The sequence below is a fragment of the Nyctereutes procyonoides genome, unplaced genomic scaffold (genome assembly GCF_905146905.1).
Source record: "Nyctereutes procyonoides isolate TBG_1078 unplaced genomic scaffold, NYPRO_anot_genome, whole genome shotgun sequence".
Classification (NCBI taxonomy): Eukaryota; Metazoa; Chordata; class Mammalia; order Carnivora; family Canidae; genus Nyctereutes; species Nyctereutes procyonoides.
Genome location: NW_026575044.1, coordinates 48,832,207 through 48,855,323, shown reverse-complemented (window position 1 = coordinate 48,855,323; position 23,117 = coordinate 48,832,207). Strand labels below are relative to the sequence as shown.

The window sequence follows — 23,117 nt, the reverse complement described above, 5'->3', positions numbered from 1 at the left end:
AAACATCTCCCCAAACTGCCGCAAATAGGTAACCACTTCCTAGTAAATGCAAAAGAAAGGCTTATTTTCTTACAAAATCGGAACACTGGGTCTCTTTGTGATGGTGGTTTTTACTTTGTTTTTTGTTTGATTATATACTGAAAGCAGCTTCCCAGCATGGGAGTGGCTCCCTCTTCACACTCTTTTCCCTGTCCATCTACACATCAAACAAAGCTTTGCACAGAAAGTACAAGATGCAGAGGCGTGCAAGAGGAAGTCTGGGTGTGTTGGTGGGTAGGCGGGGTGGCTGAGATGAGGAAAGGATGGGCATAAGTAAGCCTCACAAAACTTACTGAGAGCGTTAAGCTGGCAATTACACTTACAAATTCTAGCACATTCATGAAGTCAGCCTAAACCGTCATCGTTTCTTTGAAACAACTTAATATAGCAAAATGCCTTGACTAATAAAGCACATACCTTGAAATTACCAAATGCTATCATTTTGTCATATTGGCTTCAGATTTTTCCACCATGAAATAAATAAAAATTTCTGCCAGTTAAATGCCCGTTGTTCCCCTCCCTGATCCTGTCTGCTTGCCTGCTTCCCCAGAGGTGAGCAGACATGAAGTTAATATTTTGCCTTCTAATCCCTCGTTTATTTTTACACAAACACATTCACAAACAACATGCATTATTGGTTTTCTACAAATTTATATGCTCTTGTTCTTCTTCAACTTGCTTTATTCACTCTGTTCAGGCCACAGCTCTGCTGCTCAGGCTGTGCACTGCATAGCTCCTGAGGTTTCATTCACACCGGCCACTAAGAGAGTGGCTCCCTTGGTGGGGAGGGCAGGGGGGGGGGTTGTAGCCCTGCACGCCACATTCTGCTTCGAGATACATGGTTGATGCACAAGAGATCTTGCATTCATTTTAATTGCCCTATAGTTTTCATCATGTGACTGTGCCACATCTTATTATTGGTTTCCTTAGGGGAAGACATTTTGCTGTTTTGCAAATAGTACCAGTGAACATCCCTACACGTCTTTGTATGTACTGGTATACAAATATCTCCGGGGAATCACCGTTCTTTATTCTGAGGTAACTGTGATTTTTTTAAAAAATTTTTTCTACTGCACAGTATAAGAAAAAGACAACCATGATAAAACTTACAATATTTATTAGTATGAATCAGTGTGTGTTAAACCCAAAATAACATACAATTGAGTGATGTTGAGGGCGGTGCCTTACTAGCGAATACAAGATGGAAAGGTCCTAACTGTCTGCAGCAGCAGCGTCTTCTATAAGTGAGAACTGGGTCCAGCCCAGACACAAGCCCTTTATAGAAACACGAGAAAAAGGAATGGTTTACACAATAGAGCACTGACACTGGATCACTGGGTCTGCTTTCAACAATGGTGGCTGAAAAAGTAGACTAGATGCCCAATGGACCTGAATATAGCTCCGAGCCCTTTGGTTGATAAGCTGGCTTGTAATTCAACTGGCTGCGAGCACTGCACGGAGTGGGGTCCCCTAGGAAGAGCTCGGCTTCAGCCATGGTCTGGCATATTCCCTGCCCGCAAAGGAAATACCTCTGTCATGTCATCCAAACCTCCCTCGGGAAATGAATTCAGTTCTCACTGGGGCCAGCCCTTCCGCTGGCCAAAAGTTAGTTTTAGGTCTTTAACCTTCTATAGTCTGCAAGGTAACGTCATCTAAGTACCCTGATGTACCATTTCAAGTATAAAATGGCAAGTCAATTATGTACCTCCCTAAAATGTGCGCATGGCTCCAGCACCACCTCAGGGATTCCCACGGGGAAACAAGCCCAATGAGAACCCAGGCCTTACACTGTACAACACACAGGCACGAGCCAGACTCAGCCAGTGAAGTGGATCACATGTCGGTGTCACACATACAAAATTATATTTACACATATACATGCACGTGAAAGGAAAGAAAACAGAGGGGGAAAAGGGAAAGTTTGGGAAATTATGGGAAGGATTTACATCCCAAGAAACCACTTGACATTTTGGAGCAATTGTAATTTCCAGGCCTTTCCATGATATTACATGCTTATAGTTCAATGATCAGAACAGCCAGAAAGTGATTGCAAAGCAAAACAAAGGAAATTAGAGAGCTTCACTGTGGACAAGGCTCAAGTATCTATCTTCAGAGGAGACTCCATGTTTATACGAATGATGTGTGCCCAAGGGCTGTGTACTCTTCACCAACTGCTCTGAGTAGTGATTATATATAAATATATATTGTCATCTGACTGACTGGAAGAGTTAAGGCAGTATGGAAAGGTAAAAGAGTGTTTCTCACCCTCAATGTGCTTCTGAAATAAGACCATGGGCTCGTTGATGGGTTGCTCTCTACATATGATTAACATTAGCTCTTTCATGCAAGATGCAACCACTAAAGACCCAGCCAAAGACTGTGAACCTCTCCGGGACGTGGACAGCCTGAGCTAGACAACTTGAGCAGCTGTCTAGAGAGAGACTCAAGTTCTTGGGGACAGCTGGATGAGGAGAGGTTTTACAACAAGCCTGCATGTCCCCGGGAAAGAGGTCATTCAAATAGCAACCTCAAGTTTCTAACTTTTGAAAGAGGCATGATAATCACTTGGCCCGCAAGCAGAATCATGCTGGCTGCTAGTAAAGTTGACAACGTGGAGAAAACCCTAAAAAGCCCAGCAAAGGCCCCGCCAAGACATCTAAATGCCACTTGCTAGCAGTTTTTGAGTGCCTGTCTCAGAGAGCTCAGAAGCACTCTTGAACCAAAAATAAGTATTTCTAGCCTGCACATCCTAAGATTGTCAAGCTATTCTTGCAAGCTGAGTGAAGCAGTTGCAATATCCAATTGACAGCATATTCTTGAGTTTTTCTAGGAAACAAAAAAAACTAAATCTGTGATTTCCACCTGTTTTCTTGATTGCAGTCCACATAAATTGGTGTAAACTTGGCTGTGACTCTCCTAAGGAGACTTGTTCTTTGTTGATGGCGATTTCAGTGTCTCCGTCAAGAGTAGGGTGGGCACAGCATTGACAGGCCTCTGAAGTACCAGCTCACACGGAGTCACTGGAGGTTTGAGGTCTTTCGTCAGCTCACAATCTCTTTCTTGGCTTTTATGTTATAGGTTTTCTATTAATGTTTGCTGGGCCTTGAATGTTCCTAGCAAAAAAGGTACCGGCTGGCCATGCTGCCTGATTAACCATTCCTGAAGCCGGCTATTCTTTATGGTTTCTGAGTCCCCACCAAAGGCACAGATCCAAACAGCCTTTAAGAATTTCTTCCCAATATAAGCCCTAAGAGGAAACCAACTGCTTCTTGATCTCAGGTATTTATGGAAGTTAGAATGGTAAGATCTGGATTTCCAATGGAAATAGCTCTTCTTCCTTTCCATGCCTCCCTTCCTTTTCTTTCCATTGGATTCAGACATCTTTAATTAATTGAGCAGACAGGGAATCTAGAAAGGAAGGTTTTGTGAAAGCCTACTCTCAGCTAACTGGCATTTCCAGGGTTGGACCTCTGGTGAGTTACAATGCCCACCTACCCAACACTTTCTCCAATCTTGTAATTTTGGGGGTCTTGCATCTTAGGGTGCTGGTGCTTCCTTTGGCTGGCTTTCCCATAACCTATCGATTGATGTTATTAGAAGTTTGCCCTATGATTTAGACTCAAACATCCTCTGGTTAATTTTCCCCTGGATATGACACCGTGACATATTGTCTTAGTAAAATCCTACTCTGTGAATTAACCCTCTGTAAGAGAGGAGGAATTTATTACTGTGGAGATGATGCATACCAGGCAGTCTCTGGAAAAATATTTATATCCTACATCTGTCACCATTTACACAGTACTTAAATGACTCCTTCAAACTAGGCCTCCCAACCCCAAAGCTGCATGAAATATTTTAGTCAGATTTGGTTTGTTTGGTTATGTGTAACTAAAACTTAGAAAGACAGGCATAAAGTAAAAGTCAGAGATGTAGAAAACAGTTTCTAATACATCTTTCTCCACTTTCACGATGGCTCAAGTCTCTAGCTTGAGTGATTATGATCCAATTATGCTCCGCTGAAAGGTAAATTAAGTTAAATTAAATGAACCTTTCAGTGAAGGCTGGTCAGGTAACAGAGGCAGTGGCGCTGGAGCACTTGCTGAAATTGGGCTGGGAACGCAGGAAATCAGAGTGGAATGCCACTTTAGAATCTCACACACAGATAAGCCAGTGAGACTGCTGTACAAATATAAGAGTATTTTCGGATTTTTAACAACAACAAAAGACTCAACTATACTTATTACCTAACGTGTTCCCTCCCACGTGCATTTCACGCCCCAAAGGCCATTTGGTGGCAGCAAGGCAGATTTTTCTGGAGTTTTTTCCAGGGACAGTTCCTGCCCCGTCGCTGCAGGTCTTCCAGGAAGCCAAGCCAGCGTCTCACTTCTCCCCACACTGGGGGCCAGGCTGCTGAGAATAGGAGGTCGGCTCTGGCTTCTTCAGGTTCAGTGGACCCTGGGCCACAGGTCAGCAGCACCGCCGGCTGGCTGGCGTGGGTGGCTTCCCCAGTTTGATTGCTCCATTGTTTCCATTTTCGTGGGGGTCCAAGGGTGGGATCTGGCGACCTAGAACAGAGAGGAGGCCAGGATTGATTGCCTTTTATCCAGTCGACACTACCTGCTTCAACACCTTCCCTTAATGTTTGGGGTATGCAGGAAGCAGAGGGGCCCGGGAATGGCTCTTTTCTCTCCTCCCTCCTTCCTTTCCCTCTTTCCTTCTTTGCTCTGATGCCTGAAGTCAAACTCCTGTTTGGAAAGGTAAGGAAAGGTAACGGCACCTTCCTGGTACCATGGGCTTCCCTGGATTTCTAACCCCACACCCCTGAGTTAGGGGACAAGGCCCCATCCACCTTCTCGGAGTTAGCACCAGCCCCCCTAGAGCTCTGTCCCACTGCAGTGAGCTGCTTCATAGCAGCAGGGCTTCAGCAGTAACCATGAGTACTCATCCTTCTGCTTCTTCAGATAGAACTTGATTGAGAATTGTAATCTCCCTAGTAATACCATCAGTTAACACTTTGCTCCCCATCCCTCATCCTGCTATGCATGAGTTATCTTATTTTTACTTAACATAATTTTTAAAATTGTCCTAGAGGGCCGCGTGGGTGGCTCAGTGGTTGGGCGTCGGCCTTTGGCTCAGGTCGTGATCCTAGGGTCCCAGGATCAAGTCCCACATTGGGCTCCCCACAGGGGGCCTGCTTCTCCCTCTGCCTGTATCTCTGCCTCTCTGTGTCTCAAATAAATAAATAAATAAATAAATAAATAAATAAACAAACAAACAAATAAATAAATAAATGAAATCTCTAAGAAAAGTTGTCCTAGAGTCTCTGTAAATCAACACAAAGTCAAAACTAAAAAGGCAATAGCAGGGGATGGAGAGGTTGTAGCTAAAGGGTATGTGGTTTCTTTTTGAGACAATGAATATAATGTAAAACTGTGTTCATGAATAGCTCTGTGAATATACTAGGAATCATTGACTTGCACACTTCAAATTGATGGAATGCACGGTAGGTGTGTTCTATCTCAACAACGCTATCTTTGAAAAAGGCAATGGGATCTGGAAATAACAAATATGGATTCAGAACTGCATAGTTTTCAAAGACGTTAATGGGCACTGTCATCACTGAATCCTGTGAGGTCGGTGTGACGGCTGCTATTCTCATCATTTCACTAAGCCTCAGAGAGCTCAGGTTATATGCTGCGGGTTGTGTCAACAGTAAGGTGGCACAGGTGGTTCGCTGGTCATACATCTTGATTTTCTGATGGGTCTCAAAGCCTGTGTCCTTCCCACTGTCCCCTATTTGCACTCTGTGCACATTTCTATCCCCCATAAAAAGACATGCAACACTAGTTCTAAAATAAAGGTCGTTAAAATCAGTTCATCAGCATAACAGTTTACTAAGTAACCAGTACTGAGAAATGGAAGGGAATTGGTTCCAAAGACAAAGTCTTTCAGGGCAAATGGATGTTACTTACAGGCTATACAGAGTCAAATTGCCCTGGCAGGGGTACCTCTTCACCACAGGCAGAAATAGTTAATGGCAAAGGTACTGGTGCAGTCTGGGTGCTATGGCCACTCATCAAAGCTCAGGCAGAAAAATTCAGGCCATTGGCAATTATCCAAAATCCAAAATTAATGGTAGAACTCTTCCCTTGATGATGAAGCAGAAGGGAAGGTTGTAATAATTTCTGAAGCCACAATTCAGGCCGCTTCCTAGCCACAAAGCTAAGCAAAGCTGTCGCACACCGTTCTCAAAGCAGTTCAGGCCCAATCCAGAGGCAAATGAGAATGGAAGTGCAGGTACTTTCCTCTTTTGGACATGCTATGTTTTTTTTTTAATTAGTCTAATTAAAAGGAAGTAAACAAAATACCTCTTGTACTTTGTCAATCTTGAGCAATAAATAGAGGGAAAAGCTCCCAATGACTACCAATGCTCTGATTTATTTAGGTCCCATCTTACCAATCAAGCGTTACTTACTCTTCAAGAGCAATTGCTGTGTTTCAGAGGGCTAATGATGTCAGGTTGTATCATTATTTAAATGTATAAGACTTCCAGTGCCTCTTGAATGTGTTAGGGGTTTTGGCTTTCACATTTGAAATACTTTGGGACAAAACTGTCATTCTGATTGGTGCAAGCTGTGTGGCCTTAGTTAACTAAGACAAGTACCATTCGCTGATTAGTACTTTTGATGATGTCAAAATCAATAGCCTATATTGACATCAACTTCATGCTATTCTTATGTTGTTAACTCTAAAGTCGGCAAAAGAGCATCACAGTTTAGCCCTCTTATTGGTGACTTATTCTACATGCCTCAAGTTGTAAAATTTCTCCTATGATATGTACCCCAAATATATGGAAAGCTTATGTGTACAATACACACTGAAGCCAAGAGGGTCAAGTGGAAATCTAGTAACAAAGAGCATGTATGGAAAACATAATGAGAATGTCAGGGCAGCCCATCGGCATCCCTCCTTGCTCTGCTTGTCCTCCTCCCTCTTTCCTCCCTCCCTCTTCTCTCCTCTGTGGACAATAAGCAAGACAATGCTTAGGATGCAAGATTCAGTAGATCCAAGTCATGCCTGGAGAAGACTCCTTTCTTGTTTTAAACTGTTGGCCGCGTTTTTGAATCAGTTGTTGAACCCGGCTTCTTAGAGGCACCAGGTCCTGTTTACCTTCAGAATGGTCAAAATCTCACTTATTTGAACAAATTATTTCTCAGAGACAGAGTTACAGTAGATTCCTTAAACGTTGTTCTTCTCACCTGGTAAAAGGGTTCTGAGATCTGAGAGTCAGTGTGGAGGTTAAGTGAACTCTTTAATATCTCCAAGACTGCCTCTCCTCATCGATAAAAAAAGACTGTGAGAAAGCAACTGGAAGGTGCTCTGCAGGTGGATCTGTGGCACCAATACGGAAGGAACTAACGATAATTAAGGGGTCCTGGGTGTGTCTCAAGTGGAGTCTGCTTGGGGACAAGGGTTCAGGTACTAGGGTTGGGACCCATCCTACTCTTCCACAAAACACAACCTAGGATCCCCGCTTCAAAGTGAGAAGAACGGAAATGCTTCCACTTTAAGGCAGAGGTCGAGGAAGGTGGACCCTAACAATGAGGCAAACACCTCAAGCCCAGAAGGAAGCCAGCAGCACTGTGCAAATACACAAGCTCCAGTCCTGTAATCTGAGTTATCTGGAACTTACCGAAAGCTTCAATGTACTTAGACAAAAGAATGGTTCTGGAAAATGGCCAAGGCGTTTTGTACCAAGGAGATCACACAATGGAATCAGTATTAATTACACAGGCATAGGATAGGACAAATATATATCTACACATACACACACAGAAACATCTGAACAGGCTTTGAGCATCATTCTCTGCAGGCTTCTACTCTTACAAAACATCCTTTGAGTACACAATCCTCATCACAAGTCATCCTTGAGTAGAAAGCCTACACCAGGGTGTTTATTTTAATAAGGTTGGGATTGTGTAAGATTCTGCTCGGAAAGAGGTAAAGGACTTTATTTCGAAATTCAGTTTTCCTAAAAGCTGACAGCCTAGAGAAGAAGCAGGTTTTATAAAGGATTCCTCAGGAATGCAATATGTGAAAAACAAATTCTAAGCCTATAAATCTGATCTCGGCTCTGGACTGGGGGCTGTAATGCCTTCACACACAACAAAAATAAAAGAGCATGCTTGGTTGCAGCTGTTCTCATTCCTTTTCTGGAGGGCGGGCCATTCCCTGTGGAGCCTGGAGGCTTCCTGATGGTCCTGCTGTTCATGTTCTTCTCCCCTCCCACTGCAGCTCAGGATTTACTCGGCTCGGCTATCTTCTGTTGGGCGTTAGAGGTGCTGGTAGTTGCTGTGCAACTTCCATTTCTCCATCCTGATTTTCTGAATCATCCTAATTAGTAAATCGACCAGTAGGACTTGGCAGTATTTACCCCTGATAATAGCCTTTAAGGCTCACCATCATGGACCACTGCCCTTAGAATACAGAATGGGAGCAGGGCCGGAGGTGAGGCATGCCACTTGAGGCATTCTCTGAACTGTCCTTTTGCTGCTGTAAAGAAGATAATCCTGGAATTATTAGATGACCTGGAACCTTAGAGTCTAGATCTCAGAAATGGGCTAACATTCCATTTGGGACCAGAACGGCTTAGGAGACAGAGTGAATGGCGCCAGGAGGCTTGCAGGAAGTACAGGTCCGGGATGAGGAGAGCCTTGATCTAGGGGTGCCTGGGGGGCTCAGTCGTTAAGCATCTGCCTTCTACTCCGGTCATGATCCTGCGGTCCTGAGGTCGAGTTCCGCATCGGGCTCCCTGCTCAGCGGGGAGTCTGCTTCTCCCTCTCCCTCTATCCCTCCCCCTGCTTGTGCTTTCTCCAGCACATACACGTTTTCTCTCTCTCAAATAAATAAATAAAATCTTTTTTTTTTTAAAGGGGAGCCTTGATCTGGGTGCCACTAAGAGAAGCAGAAAACAAAGATGGGAAGGACTGTGGGAAGACATCTGGCAGAGAGATAGATAAAGGAAAGAGAGGGATACAGAAAAGCAAGGAGAAATGTCTAGATTGCTGAAGGAATGGCAACATCCACAGAGAGGGAAGAAGGGAGAGGCCACACTGGCTGTGAGCCCAGAATGTCAGAGGTCTTCAATATGGGGGGGGCTTCAGTGACTCAATCATCAGACTTCCTTACCATTCAAGAGCATCTTTTCCTTTCCTTTTTCTTTTTAAATGAATAGACTTTCTTCCTTCCTTCCTTTCTCTCTCTTTCTTTCTTTCTTTCTTTCTTTCTTTTTTTCTTTCTTTCTTTTTCTTTCTTTCTTCCTGGAGCAGTTTTAGCTTTACAGAAAAAGCTGAGCAAAATACAGAGAGCTCCTAATACCCTCATCCCCACCTTTCCCTGTTTTAACGACTAGCACAACTGTGGAATATTTATTACAAAAGATGAGCCATCATTGATTATTCTAAAAGAAAGTCCATAGTTTATATTAGGGCTCATTCTTGGTGTTGTATATCCTATGGGTTTTGACAAATATGTAATGTTAGGCATCCTCCATTAAACACCAGACAGAATAGTTTCAATGCCCTAAAAATTCTCTGTGCTCCCCCATATATCCCTCCCTCCTTTCCCCGAAGAGCCTCTGGTGACCCACGGATCTTTCCACTGTCCCTATAGGTTTGCTTTTTCCAGAATGTCACATGGTTTGGATCATACAGTACAATGTAGCCTTTCCTGATTGGCTTCTTTCACTTAATTGGCTTCTTTCACTTGAATAGTATTCCATTGAATGGATATGTCCCCTTATTTTTTTTATTTTAACATTTAAAAATTGTAAGACATACATACAAAAAACCACCAGCCACAAGGTAAAAATCTAACAAACCCGACTTCATCAGAATTAATAATTTCTGCTCTTCCAAAGACATTGTCAAGAAAATGAAAGGGCGAGCCACAGCCTGAGAGAAAATACTTGAAAAAACAAATATCTGATAAAAAAAATGCATCCAGAATATATAAAAATAATCTTTAAGCCTGACAATAAGAAAACAAACAACTCAATACAAAACAGGCAAAATTTGAACCAACATTTCACCAAAGAGACTCAAGGATTGCAAATAAGCACATAAAAGAGGAAACACTATGAGTCACTGGGAAGATGGACATTAGAACTATAAGGAGGGAAAAAAAAAAGAACTATAAGGAGATAACAATATACTCCCATCAGAATGACTGAAATTTTATCAACTGGCCAAACCAAGTACTGATGAGGATGTGGAGCAACTGGAGCTCTCCCACATTTGTGATAGCAATGTAAAAGGCTAAAAACACTTTGGAAAACTGTTTGCAGTTCCTTAAAAGGTTAAACATTACCTGGCAGATAAGCCAGCCATCCCACACCTAGGTATTTATTCACACAAAGACTTGTATGTGAATGTTCACAGCAACCCTACTTCTAATCGCCCAAAACTGGAAACACCCCAAATGTTGGGTGGATGGATTAACACAGTTTTACTCGTTCAGTGCAATACTACTAAGCAACCCAGGAACCCAGCAAAATCCATACTGTGTTAGACTACAGAGGGCAAGTGATCTCATTTCTTGCATAAAGAAATTACATGAGGGGGAAAAAAAGGAGAAAGATGGGAAAGGGAATCTCTTGATTAAGAGAGGCTTAAAAGACATATCGACTAATCCCTGTGTGTGTAATTTATTTGCATCCTGATTCAAGCAAATTGTAAAATGCAAACAGAGGAACCATTTAGGACAAATATGAGCTATTTGGAAATTTGAACACTGAATATTTGGTGATACTAATATGATAACAGCATTATGATTACTAATGTAATAATGAAATTGTTGTTATGTAAAAAAAGGTTACATTCTGAACCTATTTATGGATGAAATGATGTCTGGAACTCCCTTCGAAATAATTCAGGTGGATGGCGAGGGGGAGTATGGGGTAGAGATGAAATCTGTTTGGTTATGAGTGCATGCTGGTTCATTAGGTTATTCGTTTTACGAGCGTATGTTTTTTTTTTTTATTTTCCAAAATAAAGCCTACTTTTCTTTTTGTTTTTTAGTTCCCTGGAAGCTTACAACCATAAAACAACCAGTTAATATTTTAAGTGCATGTATCCTTCCAATCTTTGCCCAGAAGAATATACTATTTACCATTATATATGGTTCATATTTTATGAAATCAGGATATTATACAAACCGGTCTGTAACTTCTGTTTCAGTGTCAAGAATTTACCTTTTCATAACTGGAAATACCGATTTACATCTTCATTTTTAATCACTCGTTTATATTAGTGACAGCATGGCTTTTTAAAAAAACCATTTCCCAACTTTTGGACCATTAAGTCATTTCCTGTTTTTTACCATTATGAATAATGTTACCATAAACTGCCATAGGCCATGGGCAGTGAGATAGACTAGATTTTCCAGAGCCCCCTGGCAGCCTTCTAATGTAGGCTGCTTACTTACTAGTTCTGCGACCTGGAGCAAGTTACAAACCCCTTCATGCCTCAGTCTCCTCGTATGTAAAATAGGGATGATAACTGTGCCTATTTCACAGCATAAGTGGTGCACTGATGAGTGTAAACATTTAAGCAGTTGTGACAATGGGACAGAATGAGAATGTGCTGTGTGTTAAACATTCCTGCTACATTTTGCACACCTGATCTATTTCTGTTTTGGAATCCCTGGGATAAAAGAGACACATGTTTCGGGCATTTGCTATCCCACTTCTCCCTATTCTGAAAACTACACTGTTTCACAGACATCCTCTATCATTGCACTCCCTAAATTAACGTTTTTTTGGTGTAAGAAAGTAGACAGGTTTTGTCTTTGTCCTTTACTGTCCCTTCATAGCTAAATTCACTTTCATTTGACAGCCGGCTACACTACTATAGGATTTGCAAATGCTTTGTTTTGATTTTGAGCCTGCTCCAAACAAAAACTACTAGAGAATTTAAAAAATCCAGGGCACTTAAAAAAGCTAACACTGTGCAAAGAATGATTATAAAATAAGACCTCATCACTGCCTACATATCTTAACTTTCTGCTTGTCGTATGAGCACCCTATTCTAATTTTTTCCAAACCAATACACTTGTACCTCTAATTATATACACTTGAAAAAATATTTCTCACCTTGTTCTCAAACTACTAACAAAAAACCTAGTTTAACGTCTACAGTGTCTCCAGATGTGAGTTTTCAGAAGAGAGCCTGTGTTCTCTCCTCCACAGTCAGCATTCAAATTAATTGGAACAAAAGCACAGCTGTCTGGCGGAGATCCCACCCGAAAAGGGACATTTTTCTGGGGGAGCCTGCAGCTCCACCTCTCTTTGCCCTTAGGGAGAGTTTAAAAAAAAAAAAACAACAGCATTTGAGTTGAATAATTAAAATCCACAAACCAAAACCCGTGTTTCTCACACTCCAGAACCCAGTTTGACAGGCTCACAGCAGACGCAATCCCCAGAGAGCCTGCTCTTGTGCCAGTCTTCCTCATTCCGGGAGAGGGGGCCCAGGAAGAACAGATCGGATCGGACCGTACCACTCTCTCCCTCCGTCCCATGCCCACGGCCTGTTTCTCCTGTGGTTGGTTCTACTTCCAAAAGATTTCTGAATTTTGCATCCAAGTTCCTATCCCAGGAACAGCCTATCCCAGCCTCCCCAATCCTGCATGACTGTAACAGCACCCTGCCTGGGGAGCCATGTCCAACATTTCTCTTTCTATAAATTCCCCCAGGGTGATCTTTCAGTCAGTGTAGACTGGATATGCTACACCTCCGCTTAGAACACTTTCAGAGCTTCCAGGTGCATTCAGAATATTACTCCCTCCTTCCCAGTACAAGGCCAGCAAGGACCTGGCTCAGTCTCCATGCTCCCCACTGGCAGACCAGGCCTCCTTTCTCCTAAAAGCAGCATACCATCTCTTGCCTCAGAAACTCACTTGGTTTGACAGCTCCTCCGAGCTCTTTGCCCAGCTGGCCTCTGTCCACTTTCCAGGTCCAGCTTAAAATCATTTCCCTGGGGAGATCTCCTCCACCCCATCTGAAGTCCCCACCTGTCTCTATCCTTGCAGTCCTTATTCTTTTGCTTCAAAGCATTTATTACAATGTGTAATTACACATCCATTTGACTCTGTGCCAACAGGCTGTCTCCTGCCTCGACAGCCAGTTTGTTTTGTTCACCATGGGGTCCTTGTGTCTAGCAAGGCACCTGACCCACCGAAGAGTACAGAATATGTCTGTTGAATACACGGATCAACAGATACCAGGCCTGTCCGATGGACTGGTGTCATCCAACCTTTGGTCCTCATAGAAGAGCAACTGTATTTTGCTTGATCTAGTGGCCACACTGAAATTTTACCTCCTAGAACATCATGAGGCTAGGAAGAAGGCCCAAATTCAAAAATCTGAATTAAGCACTATCCTGTTTACTCATCCTAGCCTTACGGAGAATATGACAGGGTAAGATCTGGTCACAGAGCCCCTGCAGTAGGTGTATATCTGAGGCACCTGGAGGAACCATTTAAAGAGTTCATTTAATGGGTTCGTTTAATCATTTAAGTGTGTTCAAATGTCAGAATGATGGGGAAGCCATAAGGAATCTTGAGAACTACCTGTGAGAGTTGGGGCAGATGAAGACTTCGTAAGGAAAAAGACAGAAAGCAGACCTTCAAGGAGTCAAGGTTAGCAGGGAGGAAGGAGGAGGTAAAGACGCAGCCTGCTGACGTAGCAGACGCCAGAGCTCTGGAGGGAAGACCATCAAGAGCTGGGTTTTGATATGTAACACTACGATAAGTAAACAGCAACAGGATATCTTCGTGCTTTCATACACCAGTTGAAACACTCAAATGTACCACAGTTTTCTTGGCCAAGGATAATTCTTTATCTTTTAATTCAAAGAGGAAAACTTCAATGCTCAAATGAAAGGTATAAAAGCTCAAAAAAGAAAAGTGAACAACCCTGAGGAGAAATGCATGGAGCAGATCAAGCCATAGGCAGCAGGGTAAAGGCAGTTTGAAAATGTGATCGAGCAAAGGGTACCTGCTGGAATGCCACTCAGAGGACAGCAGGCTATTGGGGCACAGACAGTGCACAATCCCCACGGCCCCAAACAGAGCAACATCTAAATCCTTGACAAGGTAGCTCCAGCCTTTGAAAACAGGTAATATTTCGCTAAACAATTTCCAGTTAGTAAATACATTAACTCATGTCTAGAAAACACAGTTGTCTCCTTCTGGTTTATGAACACTCTGGGAATGTAGAAGAGAAACATTTGTCTCTTCCTGCAAGTCAGTATGAATTCATTTCGTTTAAGCACACCTTTTCAAAGGGCTTTTATTCTCACCACTTTTTTATTGCATCTTCTCTCCCAGGCACGTTTGTCTCGGGAACATTGCTTTGGGGAGTGTACAAGTCAGCAATATCCCGTTCTATTTTGAGCTCAGGGAGGAGCGCATGTAATACAAGTAGGAACAGGAAAAAAGAAAATAGACGAAATGTCTGCTGCAGTGTATTTAGGTGTACTTGGTACTGCATTTTAAGTTAACCTGTAATTAAGCTACAACATCCCATTCTGAAAAATTCACCTGAAGGAGTCAAGAGGAACCAGCACTTACAGTCTACACATGGCTAGAGGTCTTGCTGCAGGCCATGTATCTGCATGCTTTTTTACTAAGGCAATTTTACCCCAAGTATGATAAAACATAAACAAATAATTGTTTACTTGACATGTGCTTTTGCTTTATTTTTTTTTAAGATTTATTCATTTGAGAGAGAGTACAAGTGGGGGGAGGGGCAGAGGGAGAAGCAGGTTCTCTACTGAGCAGTGAGCCAGATGCAGGGCTCAATCCTGCGACTCTGGGATCATGACCTGAGCCAAAGCAAACACTTAACCGACTGAGCCACCTGCTTTTTCTTAAGTGAAGCAGACCACCAAGATCTTGGGAATTCTTTACTCAAATTCCCCATCACCTCGAGCCATAGAAACTTCATATGGGTGACGAAATATAGACTGGCTGCACCATACAAAGAAGTACCTTTCCAGTTAAGATATCAATACTTGCCACTTCGGCTTATTTTCTTCTTTGCAGCTCTTATTTCACTCTTTATTTTAATAATGATTTGTGTAAACCTCAGAAAATCTCCTAGCTCATACAGAAACCTCAAGTGAATCTCAGGTATACGGAGCACTGTGCTTCGTTCACTCTCCAGGGGTCTGCACCACCTGCCTTCCAGGGGCTTATGCCGGGGAGAGAGTTCTAGAGCATAAGGAGCTGCACAAAGGAAAGGGGCCGATGTCATAGTCATCAGGAGCTATATCTAGCTTCACTAATTAAAACCTTTATTCTTAATAAGTCTTAATAGTCCCACAACTTGCCAGAAAAGCCGAGCGCCACTGGAAAAGAATGAGTTCGATGTGAGGGAAAATGAGGTTAATGGAATGAGTTCAAGCCAAACGCTCTAAGATGTCACCTAGCATTCCACAGAAACAGAGGAGAGCTGAGCAGTTGCTTCACCGCAGAGCACTGCAGCAGTGGCCCATTTTCAAGAAGGAACAGGAGTCTGGGGATCCACGGTTTCCAACATAAAATTACAGCCTAGCACTCTAGAGTTCAACCACGAAGGTCAATGCGCTTGGATAACACTATTCTGTTGAGAGTGTAAAATAACAGCAGTAAAATGAAGCCTCTGAAGGAGGATGGGAAGGAAGGTGAGGTGGCCCCAATGAACAAGTAAATGCCCTTCTGTGCATTTCTGTATTATGTAAGTAACCCAGGTCAGAGTTCCCCCATCTCCAGTGAATTCCCCATCAAGCCAAGAGAAACAAACAGAATAATCCCTGCTGTGGGTTCTCAGAGCCTAAAGTAATGAACCAAAACCAGTTAAAAGGAAATCAAATTTGTTCTGGGAAGTGACGGCCCCTCTGACTTTAAGAGCACGGCCAACGATGACCTCAGGCAGAAGAGAGATCAAACCACCAGTTTCCCTTCTGGAATTCCCTTCTGGAATTGTCTGGAACCAGATAAGACCTTTGAGAACAACTGCCAACTGTTCAGGGGCTTGACTTTTCTCAAGGTGGATACTCCAGGCCCCTGAGTCCCAGCACTTCAGTAAAGGCTGACACTTCGGCCGAGTCCCAGATTGTACTCTAGAGGCATCCCAGAACAGCTTCCTGAGACAGCCAACTGCAGGTAGCTCTCTGAGGGGACCCAAAGAAATTGTGAGGGAAAATCTGACCGTAAGCTGGAAATAGATCTTAGATAAAGTTACTTACGGGGAACCAACATAAAGAAAGGGAATCATAACGTGACCCAGAACAGGAGACGAAGATGAGAGCAACCACCTTCCACTAACTAGCTGATTAGAAATGGGAAAAAACTTTTCAAATTGACTGTCCATCCAACTGCCAATTTCAGGTCTTGTGGGATGGAGACTCATTTTTTGTTCATCACCACCAGGCAAAAGAAATGACTAAAAGGCTCCTTTATTTTGTTTGCCTAGAGTCATCCCATTTAATGCATGACTTTAGTTTTCTACATCTCATCACTGCCAATTTTATTTCTCTCCCCCTCAACGTGCTAACACAAAATGCTACCAAACACACAACTTTTTAATTAAAATGACTTTTTTTCAACACAGTTACTTCATTTTTATTCACATAACATAGAAACAACAGGTCAAAGCACAGAACTATGGAGATTCAGAATCGGGAGGCATGATGTAGGTCCGGACTGTAGGCTTGATATCCATGACATCGGACAGATTCACACGGGTGGAAAGCTCTAGGGCAGTGCCCTGTTATTTTAGCCTTTGACTCTCAGAAGCATACAAGTGTAAACAAAGTCGAAAATGCAACTCAGGTACTTACTGATTCCTTGAAAGAGCTCTTCGATATTAATAGCATTTTTTGCACTTGTTTCAACCACAACAGCACCTATGGATTCAGCATATTCCTTAGCATCCTTCAAGGGAACTTCCCTGGAAAAGAGGTCACATGCAGATAGAAATGAATGCTCATTTGTAAAATATAAAGAACCCTAGCAAAACAAACAAAAAGCTCATGTGGACACAGCTCCTTTATCATCCTGTAAGCATAACAACTCAATCACTCTGCAAGTGTTGAAAACTAGTATGGGTGAAAATCTTTAAAGTTTAAAACCCAGTCTCTGGCATTCATGGAGATAATATCCCCATATGTAAAATGCTATCCCTGGTCCCACAGAAAGAAAGAATTCCAGAACATTACAAACACTCATTATGAAGATGGCAGCATACATTCCAGCTTTCAGAGTTAGGGTTGATTTTTCTTCCCATAAAAACAACTCATTATGGTTTTTAACAATTTTATATGTGTATGTGCATATATGCACGTGTGCATGCTCCTTCATACACATATGCTTTTGTAGAACTTTTATAGATGTCTTTCACAAATCAGAGAGAATATGGCACAGGATTTGAAAGTCTGGAAATGAACATGGTTATACCTACAGTGGCTACGATGCAAGAGGACACAACTGGACTTTCACCTTCAAAAGGCTCTTCCAAAAAAAAAAAAAAGGCTCTTCCTGCAAAGATTTTAGGACATGAACTCTATTTAAATGAATAATCTAGAAATACATTTATTGATCTATTTTTAATGTGAAGATGCTGTGGTGGATCCAAAGATTAAGGAGACACAGTTCTGATTCCCCAGAAGTTCAGTCATTTATTCAACAAATATTTATTGACCAGCCAGTCTCTCTTGTAGGTGCTAAAGAAATCAGTAATCCTTGCCTTCTGGAACTTACACTAGAGAGCAAAGACAAACATCCATGGTTACTCTGACGCACAACATTGTAACATCTCCAACACGTGGATAATAAAGGTGTAATAAAGCACCTCAGAATTATAGGAAGTACAGAAGTACAGAAGGTGCACATAAGTATGAGAAGTATACAGAGGTAGGGATCCCTGGGTGGCTCAGCGGTTTAGCGCCGCCTTCAGCCCAGGGCATGATCCTGGAGACCCAGGATCGAGTCCCATGTCGGGCTCCCTGCATGGAGCCTGCTTATGTCTCTGCCTGTCTGTCTCTCTCTGTGTCTCTCATGAATAAATAAATAAAATCTTTTTTTTTTAAAAAAAGAAGTATACAGAGGTATAGGAAGTATATAGAAATACAGGAACTGTACAGAGTGCAGGGAGTACAGGAAGTGTGCAGAAGTACAGGAGGTATACAGGAAGTACCGGTGGTGTACAGAAGTCTAGGAGGTGTACAGGAAGCATACAAAAGCACAGGAAGAGTACAGAAGTACAGGAAATGACGCACTTTGATCAACGGATCCTGGGAAGGTCAGTGGAGTGTGGCCATGACAGGGGTGTGGGGTGGCCCCACGGCGGAGGAGTATCCTCATCCCCACATTCTGCACCCAGTACTATCTTGGGTCTAAGGGTGGGTTTACAAGTGAATGGAATGGAGGGAAGTCAGATGGACTGGAGCCCAGAGGGGAGAGAGTAGCCAGGGGGAATCCCGGCAGGGGGGGCAGGAAGACACACCCCATGCCTGCCTCATGCCCAGCGGCCACTGAGGAACAGGAGGGCAACAGAGTCAGGCCCACGTTCTGGAGGAAACAGTACACTAAATAGACTGGAGTGGGGAGTGAGGAGAAGAATCTGGAAGCTCCTCTAATGTGGTGGGTGAGGGAGAGTACAATGTTACTAGACAGATGGCTGTAGGGAAAGAAGAAAGGCAGACAGAAAATCAAAACTGGGAGTGGGGTGAAGAGTCTGTATCCCCCTCCCACCTCCTTCCCTTTCCTCTGCCCCTCCAAAGACCTCCTAAAGGCTGGATCTGGTTTATAAAGTTATCAGGGGAAATATGTCCTTGACACTTAAGTTCTTTACGGACCCCAGCTCAAATGAGAGGACTTTTCAGGTGCTAGCTGGAGAAGGCCCTACTCAAGGAGACTCCACCACAGGAGAGGCAGCTGCCCCAGGACTCCAAGCCAGAGAAATGAAGCCTCTTGAGCTGTGTCAGCTGGAATCTGCTTCCATAATCTTTCTTACCAAAGACTCACTGGGAAAAACTATGCTCCTGAACCTGCCCTCTCTCCTGTTTCCATCAGACAGGCCTCCAGCCTCTCACAAAGATTGAAGGGGGAAAAAAACCTTGCATTTTTGTTTTTTTGTTTGTTTTTGGTGGCAATGAACTTTACATCTGAAATATCCCAGGAAAGGGCTTTCCTACCTCCAGTTTGGCATGTTATCCTAGTTTTCATTTCTTCCCAGCAGTCTTTATCAAACCACACATAGGAGGGTGGGGCTCATCTCTACTCAAATGTGGTTCAGATAAGACAGGCCGAGCCCTGCTAATCTCCACCTGGGGGTAGGGGCGATTCTGGCCATCAAGGAAGCTTTGGAGACCCCTCAAGTGAGAGCGGATTACCGTCAAATGCTTCTCTAGCCCACCACTCATCAGTCCCTTTGTGAGACAAAGAGGAGTAGAATAGGTTTTGCCAAGATTAATGAAAGAACAAAGTCCCTTGCCACACACTTCGGAATATCCATCCTGAGCATAACAGTAACCCTGGGTGGGCTAATCATCTCACAGTTTACACGCTGGACCCTGAAATGGACAGATAAGAAAAGTGTGTCCTCACACTTCTTCCATGTTTAGAAATGATCTCATGAAATAAATGATTTTCCCAAAATGACACAGTGAATTAGCGGTGGAGGCAGGGTCTAATCTAAGACCCTCTGGCTCTGCCCACTTTGCTCCCATCAGGCCTCAACAACATAACCACCCAACTGGCACCTACATTCCAGAGGACACTCTTTCGATTTTATAGACAGAGAATATGTGGGATTCTAAAGATCCTCAGACTGTAATACACTGGAGTCAGGGGCAGAAGCAAGGGAAGGGCATATCCCATCCTCCTAAAGAACAGGCTCTTACTGAGTCTAGAGGGCCAGTGAAAATTCCGCTAACAACAAACTGAGACCAGAAGGATCAACCACTCTTGGATCTGTCAAAATATGTTTCCTCTACTGTGGTATAAAAAGCAATATGTATTTGCTCTTTCTCCTTGCTCCTTGGCACAGAGTTCCTGAAACCACCAAGTTTCCTAAGTGATAGTTGTGTCTTTCGGTATTTGTAAAAAGCCCGATGATGCCACACCTGAGTTTCTTATACATAGGAGCCCTAGTGAGCTGCAGAGGGGGGCTGGATGCCAGAAGATCCAACCTCATGATGAGACGGTTGAAATTCTCAGCCCCATTCCCCAACCCTGGGGAGGGAAGAACTGGAGATTTAATCAATCATGACTAAGTAATGAAATCTCAGTGAGAACTCTTGAATGCAAGGCTTGGAAAGGTCTGGGTCGCTGCACATGTCAGGGTGCTAGAATGGCAGCAACCCACACCTTGCTCTATGCATTTCTTCCATTTGCCTGGTCCTGAGTTGTACCCTTTAGCAGAGAACTGCAATCATAAATCTAGTGCTTTCCCAAGTTCAGAGAACTCTGTTCTACTGAATTATCAAGCCTGAGGTGGAGGGGACATAGGAACCCCCAAACTGGTAGTCTGCTGGGCAGCAGTGAGGTTAACTTAGGGATACCCAAGACTTGCATCTGGCATCTGAACTCAGGGCGGGGCGGGGGGGGGGAGTCTTGGAGGACTGAGCCCTTAATTTGTAGGATCTATGCTAACTCCAGGTAGTTACAGTCAGGATTGAATTGAATGGTAGGACACCCAGTTGATGTCGGCAAATTGTCGTTGGAACAAACAGGTACAGCTACAATCTGAAAGAAGAGCCTTAAAAAGGTGAAAATTTCCTTCCTTGGAGGATCTTGCAGATAAACTAGCAACCACTGGAACGCTGGCTGTGTTTCAGGAGAGGCCCACTGCATGTCCCACGCAGCTGGAAGGCTGCCACCACTCGTCATTTATACCTATGATTACATGAGACTAGGGCATCTAGTGGCTTTCATTCATTTTTTTAAAAAAATATATATCAAGTGTCTGCCATATGCTGGGCATTGTGCTAGGCCCTGGAACAGGCCGATTGAAACTAATTTGCCCAAGCCAAAGTAAAAGCATAGCTAGTCAATTTTGATGGGAAAGATTGTTTTTGACTTTCTAGACCAACCTATTCAGGACTCCCAGAAATCACCCAGAAGAGTTACTGCAGACCATCCAGGAGGTGTAGACTGTGAGTCCTCCTCCCTCGGCTGCCCCTCCCACCGCTGCTCCTTCAGCTTCTTTCAGGAACCCACGGTGTTCAGCCTACCTTATATATCAGCATTACCCAAAGTTTCTTTCTTAACTCTCTGGTGTCCTGCCCCCACTGGAAAGCAGCCACAGGCAGGCCTAGTAGTTAAGATAGAGGTTAGGATGCAAAGCCAATGGGGGACACAAAGGGCAGAGAAGGTGGGAAAGCTGGAGATCATGGGGGAAGCTATTGTCCACTTACCAGGAAAACACTAAATTCAAGGGATCATCAGAAGAGACCAGAGTCAGGGTCAGAACCAAGAGCTAAGTGATGGGGAGAGAGAGCAATACAGGTCAGGCTTAGGGGTGGAAATACGTGAAAGAGGAGACTCCTTCTGAGCCAGTTCTGATGTTAATCAGCTTATACTTCAGCAGGGTCCACACAGCAGCCTGTCACATGTCTTGGACCCAGGCAGACACCTGCTCAGGCTACAGCACTCAGAGGCTCTCTGTGGGGGAGGGAGGTCAGGAAACAGCATTCTTGTGGCTCCAGTTTTCAATGGGCTGTGCTGCCCCACAAGGGTCCTTGTTTTGTTTTCATGATGTAACCTGGCAACATGGCAGCTGACTCATTCTAATTTCAGAGTTATTTAATTCTCCATGATGGCAGAGAAAGAGGAGGGCAGGTACCCCAAGAAAGAGTTTCTGAAGCCATACCTGAGAGGGGGGGATCAAAGGAGCAGGCTAAAGACAGAGTAATGCTCTGTCCCCACAAGGGGTTCACTGGGAAGGTTCAGTTCTGTGGGTTCCTCCTTTTTTTAAAAAAAAAAAAAGATTTTATTTATTTATTAGAGAGAGAGAGAGAGAGGCAGAGACACAGGCAGAGACACAGGCAGAGGGAGAAGCAGATTCCATGCAGGAAGCCCGACATGGGACTCGATCCCGGGTCTCCAGGATCACACTCTGGGCTGAAGGCGGCGCTAAACCACTGAGCCACCCAGGTTGCCCTCGTGGGTTCCTCCTGCAGGTCAATGGATATAGGTGACTCCCATGGTGCCTCCCCCACCGCAGGTCTTATGCACCTCACTCTACCAGATGGGATTAATGCTTTATAACAATTCTACATATTAAGAAATTTGATATTATAAAATGCTGAAAACAATACCTGGCACATAGTGCTATATCAGCATTTCTTTAATAAATCATCACAAAGCTGTATCAGCAAGGATGATGGCATGGCATCATTTTCTTACAGAATGCCACCAAAAAGACTGAGGAATTGATGCAGATGGAGGAAACAAGTAAACAGGAGGCTCAAACTACTTCAGAGCTTAAAGGTGCTTCACAGGTTCATGTGACTCAGGAAGGCTCCTAGGCGAGTCATCACTGTTCCACAGAAGAATGGGTGAATACAGGCTACATCAGCTGGCTCATTAAATACATTAATTTTGATAAATTATCCCCAGATTAAATTGTATCATATTCTGAAGTCCTTTCTCCATGAAAAACATTCTGACATTATTAATCCTGAATAACCTATATTCAAAGATAGCAACTTTTCATAAGCCATAAATATTTCTTGTTCTGTGACATTCTTATTCATGTTCTAACTACTTTGGTTTGGATAGTTTGGATTTTTTTTCCTGTTTATTTGTAAGTGCTCTTTGTATATTAAGAAACCTAGTTCTTTGTAATATATTTTCACATTTCTTCAGCTTATCTTTTGTGTTTAGATCTTTGCCACACAGCAGTTTTTATATAGTCGACTTATTGATTATTTTCCTCTCTGGTTTCTGAGTTTTGTATCATGATTAAACAGTTCGTTCTAATTCCAAGATTATTTTTAATAGTTAACTGCTTTCTCTAACTTTTATGGTTTTGT

General features: G+C 43.2%; 1 protein-coding gene across 1 annotated transcript in view; it reads right to left on the bottom strand.

Moving 5' to 3' along the window:
* Positions 1-1,139: 1,139 nt before the first annotated feature.
* The window catches only part of RAB31 (RAB31, member RAS oncogene family), a 127,897-nt gene continuing 105,919 nt past the window's right edge, over positions 1,140-23,117 (bottom strand). Inside the window, exons 6-7 of the mRNA XM_055324528.1 lie at positions 16,920-17,029; positions 1,140-4,604 (exon numbers count right to left, since the gene is read on the bottom strand). Coding sequence (XP_055180503.1) covers positions 4,507-4,604; positions 16,920-17,029 — 208 coding nt within the window. The 3' untranslated portion in view covers positions 1,140-4,506. The remainder of the gene's footprint in view (positions 4,605-16,919; positions 17,030-23,117) is intronic.